Here is a 22107-nt window from a genome sequence, read left to right on the forward strand (position 1 = left end):
GCACCATCCCTAGCGATGTTCAAGAAGTGTTTAGATGAGGTGCTAAGGGATTTGATTTAGTAGTTGGGTAGGGATAGTGATAGGAGGATGGTTGGACTAGATGATCTTGTAGGTCCTTTCCAACCTTATGAACCTATGAACCTATTCCCCGAGTGCTTTGGAGAAATCTGTGCTGGTGTTGCCTGAAATTTAGAAGAAAAAGCTGTGAAGTATTCCTTGAAAAGTTGTTGGCCTTTTGAGCTGATTCAGTGAGATACTGAGCACTGTCCTACAGTACACTGAAGTGCTGATTTAAGTGCAAGTGTAAGTGATTGCTGGAGGTAAGCTGGAGTGTTTTGTATTTGCAAAACTGAAGCATATGCACTTTGTGGAGGACCCCTTATTTATTCTGGGGGGTGGTCTCTTTTTCTTTCAAGTCTGTCAGAGCAATGATATTCCTGTTTTCATTGAAAACACAACGTACCAAGGCAACAAAAGAGTTGTTGCAGGTTGTTCAGTGCTCGGCCCCTGAAATAAGAGGTGGTTGGATTTTCTCCAAAGCATTTGGATACCGTGAGCTATGTCAATATAGCTGAAGGAATGTCCTCAGGTACATTTTTGTAATCTGATTTTTTTTTTGCCTGTTGTATTTTTCCAAGAGCCTCAGAAAACATTTGTTTAGGTGTTGAGTATCCATTTTGATTTGGAGCTGATCCTCCGTGTTGTGTGGCTGCTGGCCCTGTCCTGGGACACTCCTTGTGCAGGACAAGACATCTGTAGAGGCCGTTGTTCTCATACCTGCTGGGTTTAACATCCCCTGGTGCTGTTCCACTGTCTCTCATGCTCTTTGTTTAGCTCTCTGTTGGAAATGTGCATCTTAATGTATCTTCTCAGCACGGGGCAATGGGAAGGAAGAAAAACAGTGAACGTATGTTGCATTGTAGAGGAGCCTGGAAGCACGAAACAGAACACCAGACTCCAGATCAAAAGCGGTTTGACTTGAAATATCTGTCATCTTGGTTCTGCAGTCTGAATGAGCTTTGTGGAAAAGGAAAAGAAAGAAAAATCTCCTCTCAGGAGGGCAAGCACTGCAAGGAGATTCTACTTCAGCCAGAAGAAATCCTGCCAGCCCCCTTACTCTTACCATTGTTTATGACGGGCATATCATTTAATAAGGTTCTTCAGAAGGCCATTAGTATTGTCACGTTGCATTAAATCTTCTGTGCGTAACAGCTTAACACCAAACAAAACAATTACGTGGCTTCAGGGCAAGAGCTGAAAGTTTTAATGATTTATTAAGAGAAGTGTAGCTGTTATGTGTTAACCATACTGGAATGTAGTGTTTTGTACTGAGCACTGTATTTAAAGATGTGCCTTAATGTATTTGTGCACTTTGGCCTGGTAATACATTTCTGTGGGAAATGCAGCCATATAGTTAAAGTATTTCCTGGCTTTCTCTGTATTAACTTTGGGATGAATCTCCTATTTTTTCCAATTGATTGCTTATTTCCGTTTTTATAAAGTATTTTCATAGCTTTGGCTTTTTCATTAAAAGATTTTTCTGCCTTAAAATCTGGCTTTTGCCTCAGGCCTTGATACTGTGCATATTTATGACAAACGAAGGAATTTTCCATCCCATTAAAGTTTCAACAGATAATTTCAACAGCTGATTCAGAACAAAATAAATGCTGTTACTCGGTGAAGGGTCATTAGAAACTCTCAGGTCTTTAATAGGATACAATACTTTTCATTCGGTCATTAAATAGTTTTTTATGATTTCTTGGCCAGTTATGGACAAGACAATCGCTGGGTAATTAAGGACTTACTTGGCTACTGTTAAAACAAGTGGAGTTCAAGACCAAAAAATAACCCTGTGATGGATCGATCATCTGTTGCAAAACAAAAGCAAAGCAAGTGAAAAAGAAGGTCAGAGCATGTGTGCAGGTATTTATTGGCTCAGCAAGAATAGTATTAACTCGTATTACAAAATACCCAGTGGATATATAAAAAAATAGGGTAATTGTTTTGAGAGTTTTATCAGCTCTCTGTTGGTCTGCAATATTTCTGCAAGTTTCTGGCATACAGTAACCTTCCTTAGTGAAATACGAAAGAGAATAGTGATTTAAATTTAGTGGATGCAATATACAAAGCATTGGAAATGACAGCATATTTTCTGAAGCGTGTTTTCACAGCCCATGTGAGAACGGCGACGTTCCCCATTCTTGTGCAGTTGGAACTATAAATCTTAACATACTTCAAACAGAAAGCATTTAAAAATTGTGTGGAACCTTGAGACCTTTTTCATTCAGTGTTGTTGAGGCATAGACTTTATTTTAAACAGAAGATAGTTTGTGTGATAGACCCTTGTTTCATTATGAGATGAGAGAAGAAAATTACATCATCTGAAAGAAATTAACTAGGAGATGTGAGAATAAAATCTGGATACTACCTTTATGGAAAAAAATGTTTTATCAGAGAATTCCTTGGATTATAAATTCCTTGGGTAAATATTTGCAGGTTTTTAAGACTGTATAACAAAACTGCAATTTGCATTTTGAACAAGAGTTGGATATACAGATATAGAAATCATAATAGCTGAAGTGTTTTTTTCCACCACCCCCCTCCCCCTTCTTTTTTCCAGATTTGCCTTCCCAGAGAGTACCACAAAGAGCCCATAAGCGACTTTTAGGTTCTCTGACACAATATCCTATTCAATTTTTCATTACTACAAAGAGCAGTAGGATCTAGCAAGAAGTTATAGCCAAGGATCATTTGTGTACAAACTGTACTGTATCTGTACTGGGAAAGGTCTCCTGTCTTACAGAGCTTACATGTTTTGTAGGGAATTACTTATGGCAATTCACTGTTGTGTATATATGTAAGTTCAGTTGGGAGATTTAAAACTGGTTTTGTGTTTGTATTCAAAGGTAATGTTTTAGTCCAACTTCACCAAGTCTTAGCAAGTTAAGTGCAATGGAGGGAGTTGTACCAATGCCTTAGGGGGAGAAATGTTTATTTCATAGGTGTGGAGCCATTCTCTGGGCACACATGTTGATCTGGAGGAACCTGAATGAGCTTCACCAGAAACATGGCTGATGAATGGCATTAGCTTCATGCCTAGTGATGGAGCAGTAAGGTAATGGTGGACACTGTAGTATGATCTGGGTTTTTCAGAGGCCCAGTGTTTTGGCTCTGTCCCTGTCCAGGGGTTCAGCACCTTCCACCTGGTTCCCTACTTTGGAGGTGAAGATCAGGATTCTTCCTATGCAGATAATTTCAAGTTCCCACCAAGTATGTACTTTGTGGCAGCAGCACTTTTGTCTTTGATAAGTTGTCACACAAAAACTGACAGATATTCCCTTGTAATTACACCTCTCTGTAGTTGGCATGCTTCTACTTAAGTTCAAAGCTGCAGCTTGATACAGTTCATGTAAATGATGCAGATAGAGAACTAAAGTTCAGCAGCTGTCTCCATTACGCATCTACTTTCAAAAATTAATTTGTTATCCTATGATTTTTGATTGGAAGAATAGTAGTACAAGTTTCACAACTCCTGAATTCAGTATGATCAGTATGAACCTCTTGCAAGGAGTGACTCAGGGCTGCTGCAAATAGTTTCTCTCCATGTGGGTGATGCTAAATGTAACCCATTTCAAAAACAGCGTTTCAGAAGAGAAATCAGCAGCACCCATGCAGGGCAGTATGTGTGCAGGTCGAAGGCAGGGGACGGGCAGTGCTGCCTGCTGCTGTGGCCTGTCTGGCAGCATGGCCCTGCTCCCAGTGGGTGCCTTAGCACAGCAGCTGTGGTCCTGGTAAAAACAGCAGCAGCAGCAGCACAGGAAAACAGTGGTTTTCCAGTGATTAAAGGGAGTCATTTGGATTTTGTTTGTTTGTTTTCTCCCTGTCAATACCATTAGTGGCTGAACTTTCTGCCCCTTCACTGTGCTTCCTGTTGAAATGTCCAGCTCTTCCCAGGAGTGGAGCACTTCATTGTTGTAGTCATTTGGAGCAGTAATTTATTATTAATTATCCTTCCACAGTCAAGCAGTCGTGCTACCTCACTGCATTTATCCTTTGCCAACACAGAGATGGATTATTTGCAATGAGGCAGTTATGGGTTAATACTGAATGTGGATTTCTCAAATTCAGCTGAAGAGGGATAATTCCCCCACTGCCTCTGATCTGCTGGAGGGGATCTCAGGAAACCACAGATCTGCTCAGAGTCTTCTGGGGAAGCAAGATGTGTGAGACTGTGGAAAATAGTGCTGGTAATTTTAGGAGTTTACATAATACAGAAAAGAGGTGCACTGCCAGCACTGAGAAGTTGCCCAGTTTGTGCTGGGCTGCTTTTCACCTTCCGTAAGGGCACCTTTGTCCATCTCATCCCGTATCCTCAGATGCATCTGCAGAGATCTGGGCAGTGTCCCCTCCATGCATGACCTCGGGTCACTGCTCTGCAGTGGTGGTGGCTCTAAGGACTCGCTGCTACCCAAGCTGCTTCGTCTCTGGTCCGCTTTTGTGCTTGTTCTGTCAGGGCTCTGAAAAATAAGTAATCTCTTAAAGTTTCTGGACGTTCTGGTATATTAAGCATAAAAGTCATGAATCCTATGGAAGTAATTAGCACTGTGGTTCTCTCTGAACTCACGTTTTCCCTTGAGCAGATACAATTTTGGGCTGTGTGGTAGGGTGATACTGGTGCAAGGTCAGTTCCCAGCTCTGCTTCATCAGCTCATTGCTGGGTTTTGGCCAGGCAGTTTGCTCTCAGCACACCTGAGCAGTGCAGGCTGCCATGCAGAAGAGACGCACTATGCTGCAAGAAGCCATGACCTATTTTCACATTATGCAAGTCCCTGAGGTCGATTTGGTGAGATAAATTCACTTCTAGAAGGTGCTGAGGGTGGGCTAAACACTTTACTGCAGTCAGATTTTGGGAATGCCAGCAGCTGAAGAATTAGGTCTGGATTTTACTTCATGCTGCAAATGGTCAGTGCAAAGAGTCCATTAAATCTAACATCTACCAAGCAATTCCTGCAAAAATAAGACTTCGTGATTGATATTTGGTGAGTGTGTGTTCTACCACTTGTCTTATAGTGGAGTGATGCTTCAAAGGCTGTTTCACACAGGTCTGCCTGCTGTTTTGGTGTTTTTTCTTCATTTTGTTGCCATATCGGTGCCGTGCACTGCAGGGAGCAGATAACAGAGTGCTGCTGGAGTGCTGATTCCCAGCCATGACTTGGGGCCAAACTGCTGTGTGATGGCCTGAAGCTTTTTCATACAGAAGTTGGATAACACTGTAGTTGTCTGAAAAGGGTTTATTGAAATCCTCTGTTTAAAACTATTGCTCGGATTTTCTGAAGAATGTGTGGATTTTTGTTTTCAGGGTCACAAACGTGCTCAGTCACGCAGGTGGTCACAGTGCAGCAGCTTTCATAAGTCTGTTCCATCCACAGAGCTGTATAGTGAGTAATTCCCATTGGGAGGAATGGGAGTTTATCTCTGGACTTAACGGCATACAGGACCAGAATGCAGTCAGAGGTAGAGCTGGAAAAAAGCACCCCAAAGTGTTGCTGTCACGCTCTGGTCACAGTGTCTGGAACACACTGGATTCTCTGTGGCAGTGGGGTACAAACTGTTAAGTGTGAGAAGTCATTATTTGTTTAGCGGTGTCACTTCAGTGAAGTTTTTCTAAATTCATATCAAGCCTCTTGATTTCTATTGGAATCTGTTTTGTTTCCAAAGAAGGGCTTCTCTTTTCTTGTACAGTTACAAATGTTTGCTGCATATTTTCCAATGTGGGGTGAATTCTTGTGACCCTCAGAGATGTTTATTCTCTACAAATAATAATGCAATTTTTTGTTGTTTTAATTTGTCTTTTGCAGCTGTTCAGTGAAAAGATCAGTGGAGCTGAAGGAACAAAATTAGATGAAGAGTTTCAAGAGATGGAAAGGGTAAAGAAAACAACATGTTTTTTAACGTTCTGCCGCTGTGCAAAAAGAGAAACAGTGCAGATACAGGACTTTTATAGCATTTTAGAAACGTAAATGGGAAGACAGTGCAAACTCCTGGTCTAAATGACCCTGACACCAAGACTGTCAGCTAGGATATTTTTGATTTTTTCACCTGGTGAGAAAAACAGTCACAGTAACAACTGTTGGGAGAACTGTAGTCCAGAAAGCATGGTCAGTATTCAGGACTGATGATCCTTAAAGATAAGTTGTTTCCCCCCCCCCCATTTTAATAGCAACTTTCCTCCCTTTCCTCCTTCTGAGTGCTAACTGCCTATTCATATATTTTTGGTGCAATCTTGGCTCAAATACACATAACCATTTATTTTAAGCTACCATATTTGCTTTATTTTACATGTATTTTCACAGGCAGCTAGAATAGGATATCTAATCAAGTTATAACATTTCTAGTGATAAATTTGCTTTTCCTAACTTCGTTACTTTCCTTTTTTCAGAAAATTGATGTTACAAATAAAGTTGTAGCAGAGCTTCTGTCGAAATCCACGGAGTATCTTCAGCCAAATCCAGGTAGAGTAGTAACAATAGGGGTCAGAGTTTGCTGAAAATTATCTTCTTACTCCAGTTTTCATCTTAAGTGGATAAAAGGTGATTAGGTCATTATTGTGAGGCTTCTGGATGTCCTAGAGAATCTCACCTGTAAGTACAGAGAACAGTACTGCGCAGTGGAACTACAAAATATGCATGCAACCTGCATTCAGGTTGGGATGCACAGTGTGTTGGGCTCACTGGGCTCATGTCAGCTGTATGTGCATGATGTGTTGGGTGACCTGGGATGGTAATACAGCACTGCTGTTCCCATTTGTGCTGGATTTCCTACAGTGGGGTTTGGATCCCAAAAGTGAAGAGAATGCCACTGAAGTTAGCTCATGCACTGTTGCCATCAAGGATGCTGCTGGTTATGTAGCCGTAGGGAATGGGGCTGTTACTTCCCTACCCCTTGTCTGAGTGAAGCTTTGCTTTTTTCTAGACACCATAAGGTTTAGTGCAATTTCAGTAATCAGTTAACAGAAGTTTCTAAAATTTTGATTTGAGGAAGAAAAAAGGCACATTTATGTTTACTGTTGATTACGAAGATTATCTGTTAAGAGCTTAATTTACTGTCCAAACCAACTGTTGGAAGAGGCATCTTTATTTTTTGGGGGGGTGGGAGCTGTGTGGCTGAACTCACATTTAGTCAGCTGAATGTGATGACTTCAGAGAGAGCTGTTTGTTCTGGGTTCCTTATAAGGTTCAGATCTCCAGAGAAGTTCCCTATGTTGCTGATGTCTGTAGAAGAAGCAACTAATGGGTTGTGCCTATAACAGGATGAGAGTATTCAGCACTTTAGCAAGGCCCAGGTAGGGTATTCAAAATGCAGTTAGTCACCATCCGTGGCTGATGTTTCTAAGCTAAAGCCCTACTCTTGGCTATTACTGTACTGAAGAAGCTGTTGAGTGATAATAGGAGTAGACTGGAAAACGTTACAAGAATAACTGTATGGTTTTGTTGTGATATGAGCAGCCCCCAAATAAATTAATTTACATATATCTGTCCTTTATGCAAAAATAAAAAATTACTGTCATTGAGTAATGGAACCAATAAGAAAGTGGGAAAAGTACTACAAAGTTATCATAAGCAGAGCATGAAATTGGTGTTGGCTGTGCTTATAGGAGCACATTCTGTGTTTGCTTTTTGCAGTGTTTTTAATGGAGTTCACGAACAGAAATACCTAAGGGAATGTGAACATTGGTGAATGTCCATAAAAGGTGGCAAGCATTCCCACTCTGTATCTGTCTGGAGAAATGTTGCCCATCTGGCTGGGAATAAAGCAGTTTCATGTGACTGATGAATAGAATCTTTCTTCAACTTTTGACTGAAATACTGACAACAAAAGGCTTATGGGTCTACAAACCAGCTTAGTGACTTGCTTTGTGAGATTGCTTTAATTGATTTATTACTTTAAATATAATTAATTTAAAAATTGTTCTTATCACTTTTGTTGTTTTGTTCGCTTACTTTTAGCATACAGGGCCAAGCTGGGAATGCTGAACACTATGTCAAAGATCAGAGGACAAGTTAAAACCACAGGCTATCCTCAGACAGAAGGACTGCTGGGAGACTGCATGATACGGTATGGCAGAGAGCTTGGCGATGATTCTATGTTTGGTGAGTTTGTGTACCTCCTTTGAAAATATTTCCATATAAAGTTATTCACAGAATATTACACAGTGATATAACCCATGTAAATAGATAATCCAGGTAAGAGAGAAAGTACAGTGATTAGGAAATGACTGATATAATAATACGTAACGCTTCCGTGTATGCTTCCATGTATTTGTCTACCTCTATTGCAGATGGATTGAAACTGACTAATTCTGTTTCATGGTTGATATTAAGATAATTATTTAGTTTCTAAGTTGCCAAAGCTAAATAATTTAGAGCAATCTGTAGATGCAATGTATTTTTTTTAACCTTTAAAAAAAAATGGTTCTCCAGTATCTGAGAAGTAAAGATTTTCTTGAGGAGGTGGAGGAGGGAGAGGGAAAGACAGTTACTTTTCAGAGGCCAACAGCAGACACAAAATATGCCTCCTTGAGAGAACTGTATTATAAGATATGGTTTTTGTTGCTTTTTTTTCTGCAGGACTTAAGGGGAGATGGGGAGACAAACGTAGAATATGCTTTGGAGCAGAATTTTCTAGTATTAATTTTCTGTAGAAAAGCAAGTGTGTTATCTTTTACTTTTCAAGGATCTGTGGCATATGCAATGATGCCCACTTGAGTTTTGTTATATTTGTTGTTTCATATATATTGAGATATAAGTAGCATATCCTTTACCACAGGCCTTGCACTGCTGGATGCTGGTGAAAGCATGAAGCAAATGGCAGAGGTGAAGGACTCACTCGATATTAATGTCAAACAGAATTTCATTGATCCCCTACAGTTATTGCAGGACAAAGATTTAAGAGAGATTGGGGTAAGTTCGTCCAGAGTAAAGCTTCACTTATCAGTAATTGGAGTCAATCAGGCTCTAGTTCTCTGAGAGGTTTTCTTGGATGCCTAAGGGTAAATGAATGTCATTGCATTTGAGCTTATGTCTCTAGCAAAGTAGCATTGAAATCTGCTTAAAATCACTGGCTGTTTTTCACCTAGTCTAGCTTGCTCAATTTGATATAGTGTCTATACATTCAGTACAAGAAGGTAGTGAAGAAAATTATATTCCTTACTTTTCTACTGTTTTGTTTTAACCAACATTTGTTATTAATTGTTCTGAACACATGAGTAGGCTGCAATTTACTGGAACTGATTATCCTGTCTTGCTGCCTCAGTCACCTAAAGGTGTTTATTATAGAGACTGAATATGACTGTTAAAGAAGGCTATTCAGAGCATCACAGAATGATCTGAAAAGTGCCATGAATTGCTGAATGCCATATCCCACTATAAGGAAAAAATATAGGATGCTGAGGAACTTTTTAACCTTTTAAGTAAGGTTTTGTTTACAAAATGACAATTGAGAAGAAAGCCAGGCAGTCTTGTCTGGGTCTGTTGATTCCAATAGACTTTGGTAATAAGTTGAAACCCTGATGAAATGCAGAAATAAAAGCTGGTTTATTTGTTAGCACATAAATGGAGGTAAAAAGCACAGCAAAAGGTAACAATTGTGCCTTGATGTCTGTAGCTGTCTCTTAACGATACATAACTGTTTTCAGTTGTAGTTATTCTGAGCTGATAGAAATTGTTTGATGTTAGCTTTAATGAGCATTTTTTACTGTCACTGTCAGTCCATCCTGTAGGCTGTCAGTGCTGTGATTTTTGGCAACAGAAGGCTTGTATAGTGATTTCAGTTAGAAGTGTCAAGTTGACACCTAACGAAGAAAGCAAGAATATAAGATGTGTTGGAGTACTGCCTAGGGAATGAGAACAGAAAATAACTCTTTAACTGTTAGCTGTCATATTGCATATAATACAAGAGGTAAAATTGAATTAAGTATAGAACAGGGGAGCTGGGGGGTGGCACGTTCAGATGTTCTAAATTAGAAGCAGGGTCCAATCTGAGATGATGTACATTTTAGTGAAGTCCATACCAAGAGCTGGATGTCTAAGCTTAGCAAATCAAGGTAACCAGTTCCCTAAGTCTTAGCAGATGGCTGTTTATTTCAAGTATATACAGATTAAAATTGCATTCACGTATGCAGTCCTGGACGTACCTGATGCTGCCTTAGATCAAAGGGATGGGCTGGATAATCTCTGAGCCTGATGTTTCTTTTGATTCTGCATATGTCTGTAATCACACACAACTGAAACTTCCTTGAATCACAGTGAGTTTGTACGGACCTATTCTATTTGAACCTTTTCCTAAATGTTCTGTCTTACTTAGCATCATTTGAAGAAACTAGAAGGACGGCGTTTGGATTATGATTATAAAAAGAAACGTCTTGGAAAGATACCAGATGAAGAAGTTAAACAAGCAGTAGAAAAATTTGAGGAGTCAAAGGAATTAGCTGAAAGAAGCATGTTCAATTTCTTAGAAAATGATGTAAGTCTGTCCTCTGATTTTGTTTACTGCAGTATATCCAGATGGGAAATGCGTGTGGGTTTGGATAAGCTCATCTCACCCTTTACAGAAGGCAAGGGCTGAAGGCAGAGAATGTGCCTTTCTCCTCCTCTTGGAGAGGAGCTTTGTGCACAGCAATATATGAGAGAACTCAATAATTCAACAGGTCAGACAAGACTGACACAGGGGTTTCATGTATATCTGTGAGCAACAGACTGCAAGAAGAACGCAGGGAGATGAGTGGGAGGAAGGAGGAGAACTAAAGCAGTTGCAGAGCTTGCTGCTTAAACCATGAGCAAGAGATTTGTACCCTGCACTGATTTGCAGGAGCAGCTCGCTTATACAGAAAAATCTGTCACTGATCTGGGTCATTTGGACTCTGTGAATTGGAACTACATGTGGGTTTTGGTTCTAAAAGCTCCTGCATAGAGTCTGTGGGTTGTGCTCAGGTACTTGAACTTTGGCTCTGGTTCCAAGTCCACAGTGAAATTATGTCTAAATAGTTAGCAGCTGTGGTCTTTTGGATAATTTTCTCTTCTGTGCACATACAGAGGAATATTAGTGTGCTCTCTTCCTGTGTTAATCATGGAACTGTACAAAAACAAAGCTGGGTAGATGCTTTAGAGGCCATTTTATTATCTGTAGGTAGAATACAGGATATCCTTTTTTTTCTAGTAAGTCTCCATCATTTTTTTTTTTGGCTGGAATAAGAAAGAAAAGCAACAAGAAGAGCTGTTAAGTGAGATCCTTTCAATGCGAGCAGCTTCTCTCACTGTAACAACCAGATATAAACTAGCATGTAGCTCCCAAACTGCTTGTGAGTGGGCTGTATTTGTTACAGCAATGTTTAAGTCAAAAACTCCTGCCATTTTACCAGCACAAGCTGTATGAAGGCAGTGAAAATTTAACATCCTCTATAAATAATTTCAGTACACTGTTCCTGCTGTCCCAGTGTAGGCTCTACCAAGTTGCCATTGTATGTATTTTATAGTTCTTCTTTACATAAGCAGCTGAGAAATGTTTCAGGTGTTTCTCATTAGCCACAGCACCAAACCAAAGATGAAGCAGTGTGTGGATTTAAAGGGAGTTATCTGAACCATGAGAGAACTGATCAAGAATGACTTACCAGTATAACTGATTCTGCCTTTGGGAGGGAGCTGAACTGGATGTCACTGTGAGGTCTTGCTCCATCCCCACTTTCTTTTGCTTACATTTCAAGAAAACTGTGCTCTTTCCTTCTGATGTTCTGTGCTGACCCAGTCTGCCTCCCACCATCAAACTTCTCACTCCAGCCTTCTTGTCTAACCATAGTTTCTCATTGAGTTCACTGAGATGCTAGTTAGTCACTTTCTTACCTTCTGTGTTCTCCAGGTGTCTCCCATTCTTTCTGCTGCCCTGCAGTCTCTGTTCTCAGTGCTCTGGTTCCCAGCCACCTTGCTAGGTACATCTCCCAGGTTCAGTTCTGATTCACATCTTTGTTTCTCTCTCTCAATCTCTTTTTGCACTCCTAGTTCCAGACCTCCCACACTGACACTTTTGCATGCACTTTCTTATCAGATCCATCTTCCTGCCTTTCCCACTCAGCCAGTCTCAGACTCCTCAAGCTGAGTGCCTTTTAGTCCCACAAGTCTCTCTGTCTCTTTCCTACTCACTCTTTTTTCTCCCAGTCCCCAGTTCCTTATTCCTTCTGTCTCACTCATCTTCTCTTGACAGTCCTTGTCTGTCTATTTTCTCCAGCCACCCCATCCAACCCCAGGCACATTGTGCATTATCCTCAGCTGGTTTACATTACTCTTTTGACTTTGATGGAATTGTGTCAGCTGTTAATTTGGTTCTGTGCATTTAATTTCTGTATGCTGTGTGACAATGTTTGGCTCTCTTGGAGTCCCAGCAGAATTCCTAATAATATTTTCAACTGAGTAAAAGCAGAGAAAGTAGAGAGCTTAAAATTGCCTTGGGTCCATAAAACATTTGCAGAAAGCTTTCACAGACACCTTCTTGTGATCCAACATGTGGAGACATGGTGGAATGGGAATGTTTTGGGCTCTGTTCTCCTCCTTGTCTTAAAGGAAAAGAACACAAAAGGAAGAGAACAAATAAGTATTTGTTATTGTTCCATTGTAGTACATCTTGAACTTTTCAGGTTGCATCAGGGGAAGAAGTATGAGGCTATTTGTTACCTTTTTTTCTCTCCTTCATGTGCTTCCTTTCCTCAGCATTCATACACTTGAATGATTGGCTGATACTTCTTCAATCCAAGTAGGTTTGGATAATAGTAGATAAATCATGTTTCATTTATGGCTTTATATATAAAATGCTGCCATCTAGTGAGGTAAGTCCAGATGGTCTCAGAACTGTAGTTTATAAACATGGCTAATGTGACTCAGACCCATTAGTGCTTAAGAGTTGTATCAGTGTAGCTTGTCCTTGTTGCTGATCAGGAAAGCTCCACTCTCACCTGCTAAGGGCTTGTGCATTGTGACTGTTTCAGGCTTGGGTGTTGACAGACAGCTGGCTTGGAAGTTGAATGCAGAAGGGATTTGTACACTGTGAAAGGAAATGACTTAAGCACCCAGACCTGAGTTAGTGAACTAGAAGTTGCACCTCAGTTTTGTTCAGGTTCCAACTGGCAGGTTTTTTGATGGAATCACATATGTTCCTTTTCAGTAGTCCCACAAGATGTCACGGTCTTTTGAGATACCAGATCTGTTTTGAATGATGTTTGTTTATCCTTCAGCTGAATGTACTGCAGGCTCCTTAAAACTATTCACTCTCTGTCTTTCAGGTAGAACAAGTTAGCCAGTTGGCTGTGTTTGTAGAAGCAGCACTAGATTACCACAAACAATCTACAGAAATATTGGAGGATCTGCAGAGTAAGCTGCAAAACCGGTAAGACTGAACCCATCAGGAAATGTTGAGCCTCTTTTGCAGTTCAGATTCTTGAATTTGAAAGCCACTGAAGCAGCAGCGGGATCTTGTAGCAGCAGGTCTTGTAGCACCATCTCACAGATGCACTCTTGCTGTGCTCTTGTGTGCCTTACTGCACTTCATTGCTTTAAACTATTGCAACCTGACAGTTTACTGCTGAACTGTGAGCCTTTAATGTGCCATGGGATCTGCCCAGCAAGCTTTGAGAGTGTGCAGGAGCCCTTCCTCACATCTGCAGAGGTTAAGCAGGACAGCCTCCATTTGTTTGTAGATTTTTGTTTTAAACTTGCATGCTTTCTGAACATGGTTTTGCTGTCTTTGCTGGGCAGTTGGTGTGTTTTCACTGAGATTTTGGGGCACTAGAAAACTCTGCAGCAAAATAAAAAGTTGCCAGTTGGCTGGGAACACAGCTGTGATGTAATGAACTTGTGAAAAGCCAGATATTTTGTGTCATACTAAGAGGGGAAAAAAAAGCTGATGTCATTAATTAGTTGTACATCACTCAGAAAAGCAACAGAGAACAGGAGGTCTGAATGACTTGAGCATTGCCATAGCATAGGCTAATAGTACAGTCAGAGTCCAGAAAACTTCTTTGAGGCTTTCCTGAGAATAGAATGGAAGTAATGGATGTGAGTACTGTACAGGAGTATGTGCCTGTACACCCTGCAACGTCCCAACTGAAGGACCAGTGTGATGAGGTGGTCTCAGTAGGACCACATGCACATATAGGAAGAGGTATTGAGGCAGATTTGCTGTACAAATGATCATTTCCCCCCCTTTTATTTCTTTTTTCCTAATAAAAACGCACCATGTGAGATGCAGTCCCTGGGCCTCTGTCCTGGCTGGGCTTCTACATATGTCATTTACAGCTGAGCTTTCCAGACAGCTCATTCCTGGAACTTCTGCTGAACTCAGTGGCAGCTGTGGATGCTCAGCACTTCTCAGACTCAGACTGTTAAGCTTTTTACCTCTGTCAGCAGGACCATAGCATTAAATAAAGCAGGTACTTGCTGAAACTCAAGTATTGCATTAGAATTGAGCAGCATTTAGTGAATAACATCTGCTCCTCGCACCATCACCCTGCTCCTCTAAGAAAACTAATACAAATCCAAAACCACACAGCAGAAAGGTTTTTCTTCACCTTTCAAGTGCAAAAGTACTGAACCTGGATGGAAACTCTGTATTTGTTCCTTCAAGTGAATCTCTTGCCACTCTTCTGTGTTCCAGAATATATGTAGCATCTAATCGGACTAAACATGAATTTAAGACAAAACCTGTAGTAACTACAACTCTGGAAACTGGTGATAATCAGCAGTACAATGGGATTGCATATAGTTCTTCTATAAAATCATCAGGTAAGCCTGTGGCTACAGAATTAACATTTTGATGGATATTTTATCAGGCTGTTGCCTGTTGCATAGCTTGTGTTGTGAGAATGGTGGATTCATGAGGCATCTATCCAGGTATCTGACTTCAGTTTGTTACTTAAGTCTGGATGGAATTGTGAAGCAGGTTTCTTCTCAACAGCCTTTCACCATCTGAATTTGAGGTGTGGCATCCTGCTGGGTTTTTTAGGTTCTTTGCAATGCCATTAGGGGTGAGAGGGGAGAGAATTGCTTGCAGAAAGCATTTCATTTCTTGAAAAGACAGATGCCTAATGTGGGTGTGTTAGATCACTCTCTGGAACATCTCCAGCTACTAATTTCTCTCAGCACTCTGAGGCTGTAAGCTATCAGCACAGGATCTTGACTATTAGCCATATAAAATTCAGGGAGACTAGTCCCAGCCTAATTTTATTAATATAATTTACTTTAATGGCCCTTTCATTCCCCTAAAATATGCACTGATGCTTGCATTTTTTTAAACTGAATTACTGGAGGTGTTGAAGGCCAGGCTGGATGAAGCCCTGGGCAGCCTGATCTAGTGGGTGGCAAGCAGCACATGGCAGGGGTTGGAGGTCGATGATCTCTTCCACCCCAAGCCATTCTGTGGTTCTGTAATACTTAGTTACCAGTTGCTGTGGGAGTAGGGTCCCTTCTTAGGTTAGGCCCTAATTCTGCTGAGAAAAAAAAAGAAGGAAAAAAAAAAAAGGAATGACTGACTATTGAAATCCTATGAATTATTGCAGCTTACGCAGCTTTCATATGGTTGCCACTACTCATTGAAGTAACCTTTCCATGAGTAAATATTTTTGCTTTATCTCCTTTGTGCCCATAGGGAGTGATGGCAGATTGGTAATAGGACACAGAAGACAGTAACATGCAAAGAAAAGAGCATGAAAAAGCTACTTTGTTCTATCAGTGTTATTTTTAAGAAGAGTAGAGAGGAGTCAGTGAGCCCAAGGTTCCCTTCTGTACTTGGCATGAGATTTTGGATCTTTTTCTGAAGTGTTTTTCTTTTTTTCTTGTTTGTAACTCCAGCTTCCTCTCTCCTACAGTCTTTTTCCTTCTTGAAGGTCACTGGGGCAGAAACAAGGGAACTAAAGGTGGAAGAAAAAAGAGCTATAACTTTATGTTCTTTCTGGAGTCTCTTGAATTTTCTTGCACTCTGGTACAAGATGATGCTGTTATACAATCAGTGCTAGAAGGGATTTGCAGTAGTTGGGCAGCATAAATCCCCCCAGCACGATCCTGTCCCTCATTTTGTTTGTGCTTCAAGCTACCTGAGGATGTGTTAGTGAGGCTCCCCGTGCTGCAGCAGTTCTGCACTGCTGTTGGATGTGGGATTGAGGGAGATAACCTGCTCTTTGATGCGGGCCACTAGTTCCTGAGACATGATGGAAGGACACATTTCATTTAAAGCACTAGGAATGTGTGTAGCAACGTATAAATCCTTAACTTTCTAGTTATTTTCACAGCACATATGGACAAAAGCAGTAAAAGCTGACAATCTTTATTGAAAATTTAGCATGACATTTTTAGGCCTGTATACATCGACAAGTTGCATAGGCTTTTTTCTGCACTGTACATGGAAACAGGAGATTTAGATTCAGCATTTGTGCATAAAGTAGTATGTCAGAGCAGAGATACAGCTGCACACCTTACAGTGGCTTATTGTCATCACAGAGAGATCGAAGATGTACTTTATAGGTAAGCAGCCCAGCCCTTGGGAGAAGGGTAAGTTAGATGACTTCTCAAGGTTGCTGCCCGCTTGTTAACTTAAAGAAGAAAAATCCAGTTTTAGTGAGCTAAAATTCAGTGAAAGAGCTGAAAAATGAATGGCCACTGATCACTAAGGTGGGAAAGGAGTGAGCCACTTCCATTCATCGGTTCTTTTCATATACCACAGCAGCTGCTTGCTTCTAATGATGGGTTTTCACTTAGAGCTATCAGAATGGAAAAGAAAACGTAGTCATAAAAGAGAGGATGTAGAGGAAAACTTTAGTATCAGTTGCTGCAATTAGTGTTGTTAATAGTATCAGAAAGACTTAGATTAGTCTGACTTAGTATTAGAAAGACTTAGACTCGGTGCCTAGAACATCTGTATTTTTTTTCCTCCATCAGAATCTGAAGCTGTGGACTCTGTTTACCTCCTGAAATCATTGTTCATTGTCGTCTTTCTTCCTGCTCAGTGCTCAAAAATTATCCATGTGAATTTCTGTGGGAGTTACAGCAGGGTGAATATACCCTGCTTGTAAATGGGGAACCTTCCTCTAGCTGCTTACAATTGTGAAACAGATTTGATGTGATTTGTGGTCTGTGACTTAGAAATGTGAACCAGGTGGCTCTAAGGAAAACTGCATGATGTGTTATGGTCACCATGTGATAGAGGGACAGCACTTGATCATCCTTTTGCTTAGAAAGCTTCATCCAGTGGAAGCACTTCTGTGCTTAACTTCCTGTTTACACAGCGGCTCTGTCAAGAAGTAGACCTTTAACTTCCCTGATGCTGCCATTAAAGGCAGTAGTATCTTAGTGTCCAGTGAGCTCATGGATTTCAACTGGGCAGTTAAAAGTAAGCTGTGATACATTCAGCACAACTAGCTCTGTCCAGTTGTGAGTGTTGAGATGACTTTTCCTGTGTTCCGCTATAGCTTTCTGGGTTAAGTATTAATTTCTTGGAGCAGAAGTGGTATTTTCCTTCTGTACAGCTCCTAACATATGGGGATTATTTACTACAGATGACTTGTACACATTTGCAGCGCTGGAGTCACAGGAACATCTTTTTAATGCTGTCAATTATTTAGCTACTTTGATTAAGGGCAGACCACAAATCTGTATTTTTGTTCTAATTCATTGTTACCCTCGTTAATCAGCTGAGGCTGTGAGCATCATCTGCTCTACAACTCTTAACTGCTGAGTTACATCATGCTTTTGGTTCTTTTTGTTTGTCAGGTTTGACTGTGGTATGAACTGATTGGGTCTGGTTGCCATGTGCTGGATTTTAACATAGGCATCTGAATGTTTACACACTTCAGCTGTGAGGGAGGCTGGGACTAATTATCTTCATAAGCTTCCAGCTTGTTATTAAGTATAATTGCTACCACATATATACATCTTGGTATAGAAGAGGAGTTAAGTGTGGGTACGAGGCAGTAACTCCTTCTGGAAAGAAAGGACAAAAAGCCAGTGCTCAGTGTTCTGGCTTTGTCCTGTGACACTTCAGGAAGCACAGACAGCTGCTTGCTTAACCCGCCCTGGGCTGTTTTCTCCATTTGTCCTGTCCAGGTTGAAGCAGTCTGTGCACTGCGACCATCATCTTTGAATATGTGACAGTGAAATGTGGCAGTTTAGCTCCACAATGGTGGAGCTGAGGAGATACATTAATTTGCAGCACCAGGCCTGAAACCTGCCTGCAGGGAAAAAAAGGGTGTGATTTCTCTAGCTTAAGTCTCTGCAACAGCAGAAGATGAGCGAGTATTTAATAGATGGGAAGAGACTGGAGTCGTGTCATCAATTTGTGATGTTAAACAGTGTGTGCTGGAGATCGTGCTGCCCCCATTACTTTTGTCAGGGAAGCTTTGTCTCATTGGATTATACAGTAGCAGCAGCTGCCTGACTCTAATGAAGACTTTGACTGATCCAGCAGCTTAGACTGGTTGTGTTGGCTGTGACCATTATTTTAAAGTCTTTCCAGGCTGCCAGACACTTCTTTTCAGTTCTTTGGAGCTGAAAATGAACCAAATGCGATCCATCTCCTGTCAGGTACCTTGCTGTCAGAAATTAACTGACTTGCAATGATAAATTAGCCCCATGGGAGCAGCTGGTGAAGGCCAGGAACATGGCCAGTTATTGTGAGCACTGCCTTCTGCTGCTGACAGTTCTGGTGAGTTGGTATCAGCTCTCCCTCACTGAGCTATTTGCTCAGCTATTTTTGAATGCAGTCAGTCCATTTTTGTTGTAAAACTGTGGCTCATCTTTTCTGTGAATGGACTATTTCAGCAAAAATATGTCCCCAGACAAGCTCTGGCCTGTGCCGTTGTGTTAGACAAGCTGTAATTCAGTTTGTCCTTGTAAAACTTTCTTGTTGCCCCATGCGTTCCCCAGGCAGAGAACGAGTGCAGCTTTGTCTTGAAGGAGGTCTTTGTGTTGACAGCTCTCTTGCATTGTTACCACAGTAGAAAAGAGTCATTATTTATAAAGGATAGAATATATCTCCCAAACCAAATTAATTCCCCTTTACCAGTTTTAACCACAAATGTTATTTCTCATTTACTGATCACCACAGTAGATGTTGCCTGCTGTCCCAGAAGTCTTCTGCTCCCTGTTCTTAAAAAATATCAGAAGTCCCTTTTCACTAGTTTTCCATACGTTAGCACGACGAGCAGATGAAAAAGCATGCCAGGCATTTCTAACACCGTAGCTGTTTTACCTGTATTGCTGTACAAAATGAATCGAAAGTGAATCTTTGGGCTGATTGCATGGTGACCACGTGTGATAGCTGAGGGAGGCAGCTGCCACTGGAATGTTTGAGAGCCATTGCAATGGTGCAAGAGAGACAACCACTATAACTTAAAAGGTTTAACTGCTGTAATCCTAGTAATAGAGTGGTAAAGAGTTTGTCATGCTGTAGTGTTTTACTGCTCTTTACCTGGCAGCAGCATGAGGTGTTTTCTCCTTCATTTAGAAGTATATTTCAGATTGGAAGTTTTGTGTGGGTGTTCTGTGCATATTGTTGGAAGTCTGTTATGGCTGAACGTGGTTGAACCTCTCACTCGTCCTTGCCCACAGAGCTGAGCGTTACGGTTTGAGCATTGGATTATGTTCTGTCAGAACAGGCTGTTGTGTGAATGATGGGACGTGCTACGTATGTATCTATGCCATGGATCCAAAACCATGAACCACCTCCTCACGATGGTGACTGCATTTATGAAGTTAACTTCTTTTGCTAGTGGTGACTGTTTTCTACCTTAAAGTGTATATTTTTTCTCTGTAAATGTATGTACTCACCACTGTGTTTCCATACAGCAATGTTAACATTTTAAGAGTAATGTTTCCTGAAGGTCATTATACTGCTTGCTCGTGTCCTGTTATAAGTCACAGGAACAGTTAAGCTGTATGATGATAGAGCTGCTGCTTGCTTTCATCTGTAGGACTTTGAAGGCACCACCATTACTTGTGTAACCATTGCTTTAGTTCAGGCTAAGGACGTGGATAGCAAATTGAATGTGTGAACTCAGGGAGCAGTTCCCCAGCAGTGTGAAGTTGGGCACCACAATGCAGGAGCAGCTGGAAGCTGTGGCAGCTGCATTCTCATCCTGTTATTGGCACGTTCAGTGGATAGGGAGATGCTACGAAGCTTTTTTAATATCTGTTTGTTTTTCTGTCACGGGGGCAGGTTCTTCAATGCACGTGGATCAGCCTTGCTGCCAAGCTCTCTATGACTTTGAACCAGAAAATGAAGGCGAGCTTGGGTTTAAGGAAGGGGACATCATCACTTTGACCAATCAGATCGATGAGAATTGGTATGAAGGGATGTTAAATGGAGAGTCTGGCTTCTTCCCCGTTAATTATGTTGAAGTGATGGTACCCTTGCCTCAGTGATTGTGTCATTCAAGCTGTGAACATGATTTCATGACTGAAATGGATTCACAAATGTTCTGTCAGTGTGGCATTCTGTGAAAGCCTTGCTGTTTGACTGACTTACTGACTTTTGTATGCGTCTTTTTAAAACGTATTTATTTTATATTCAAAGAAACTTTACCTTCCCTGACACCATCGACCTGCAAAAAAACCCATCCCCAGTTTTTTTGCTTTGTGCCTTGAAGACCACTGTATGAAGTATGGTAGCTCACTGTTGCATTTATTTGCTGTTATTGTACATGACTTTATTTTTTTTTCTTTTTTAATCTTTGGTTGCAATGATTTTACTATTGAAAGCCATTTTTAAAAATTGTGTAAGTGAAGCTAACCATAATGAGTTCCTGTGTTACTGATACCACTGAGCTCTTCTCATCATCACACTGTAATTTATTGTGGACAAGTTAATCCATGTCTCACACTGTACACTGACAAAAGGCAAAGTGATTGTTGTCAATATTACGATGTTGTTGTACTAAGTACAAGCTCTCAGAGTTCAGATTCCTATAATTTGCTGACCAAACTTAATAAATATTTCGGTGGGATAAGAGTGGTTGCCACTTCTATTCCTATAGTTCTGGCGTTGGTTTTTGTGCTGGAGGATCACTCAGATTTCAGTGGAGGAAAAAGAAAAGCTACATTTAAAAACCTCAACCTGTTCTGTGACGCCGTGGCAGTGAGTACCACGGCAGAGAGTAGTCCCGCTCTCTTATCACTGTGAAACATTCATAATACCTATTAAAGCTTTACTGTAGCAGGAGAATTAGAGAAAAGTTCATCTGACCCAAGCAAGGACTGATCCTAGCTCCACTGTTTGCATAGACCTGCACTGAGGTGAATGGGTGAGTATCACTGGTCATGGTTACAAACAGATGAAAAGTTAGTAACACTTCCACTACTGTCTGTGTATTTATTATTTAAAGAATGGAGAACAATGAAGGAGAGAGTAAATAAATAGAGGTAAAAAGGCAAATGCTGTAACTAAAACATGCAAAAAAGGCCTCAGAATGAAAGACAGACAGACCTGGACTGACAAAGTGCATATAGAGTTAATAATTGTGTTGTACTTCTGCTTTGCTCAGGAAATGTGGATGTAGTAATGACTGTGTTTGTCACAGGATGCCGAACGCTTCAATCTTTTCCCAGTTACTCTATGGACAAGATAGAGGAATGGTGAGAAGGAAAGTGAGCTGTTTATGGACAATAAAGGGCTGGAATTCAGCTTCATCGCTTCAAGCTCTATGTGGTTCTGTAGTCCAGTAGGAACAGTGGTCCCTAGAGAGGAAAGAATGTCACGTGTACCACAGGTGCAGTGACTGCTCTCTGTAAGAAAGGAGGACAGCTTGTAGCCAGCTGTCTCCCAGCTCTGGCCTGTGCCAGGAGTAGTAGAGGACTGTCCTTAAAGCTTTGGCTACTGGTGGCTAATTAATTAGGGCATGGTAATTCTGCAAAGGAGGACATCTGTAAGGTACTTTCCAGCTTCATGGTTAAGTTGCTAGAAGTTATAGCAGTACAGAAAGCAACTTGGCCCTCTGTTTTACAGAGTACAAGCAGTGGAAGACAGGCTAACATCCAAAGCTTTTGCAAGTAGCTAGGCAGGCAGAACAGCTTACTGCTTGTC

General features: G+C 41.0%; 1 protein-coding gene across 1 annotated transcript in view; it reads left to right on the top strand.

The window, feature by feature from the left end:
* SH3GL3 (SH3 domain containing GRB2 like 3, endophilin A3) overlaps positions 1-21036 on the top strand; it is a 44519-nt gene extending 23483 nt beyond the window's left edge. The window contains exons 2-9 of the mRNA XM_065733954.1: positions 5859-5927; positions 6440-6512; positions 8007-8150; positions 8827-8960; positions 10363-10521; positions 13325-13428; positions 14695-14822; positions 20245-21036. Of these exons, the coding sequence (XP_065590026.1) occupies positions 5859-5927; positions 6440-6512; positions 8007-8150; positions 8827-8960; positions 10363-10521; positions 13325-13428; positions 14695-14822; positions 20245-20450 (1017 nt within the window). The 3' untranslated portion in view covers positions 20451-21036. The remainder of the gene's footprint in view (positions 1-5858; positions 5928-6439; positions 6513-8006; positions 8151-8826; positions 8961-10362; positions 10522-13324; positions 13429-14694; positions 14823-20244) is intronic.
* Positions 21037-22107: the final 1071 nt, after the last annotated feature.

This window comes from Cyrtonyx montezumae, unplaced genomic scaffold (assembly GCF_038088225.1).
Source record: "Cyrtonyx montezumae isolate F1298 unplaced genomic scaffold, pur_monq_1.0 scaffold_17, whole genome shotgun sequence".
Lineage (NCBI taxonomy): Eukaryota > Metazoa > Chordata > Aves > Galliformes > Odontophoridae > Cyrtonyx > Cyrtonyx montezumae.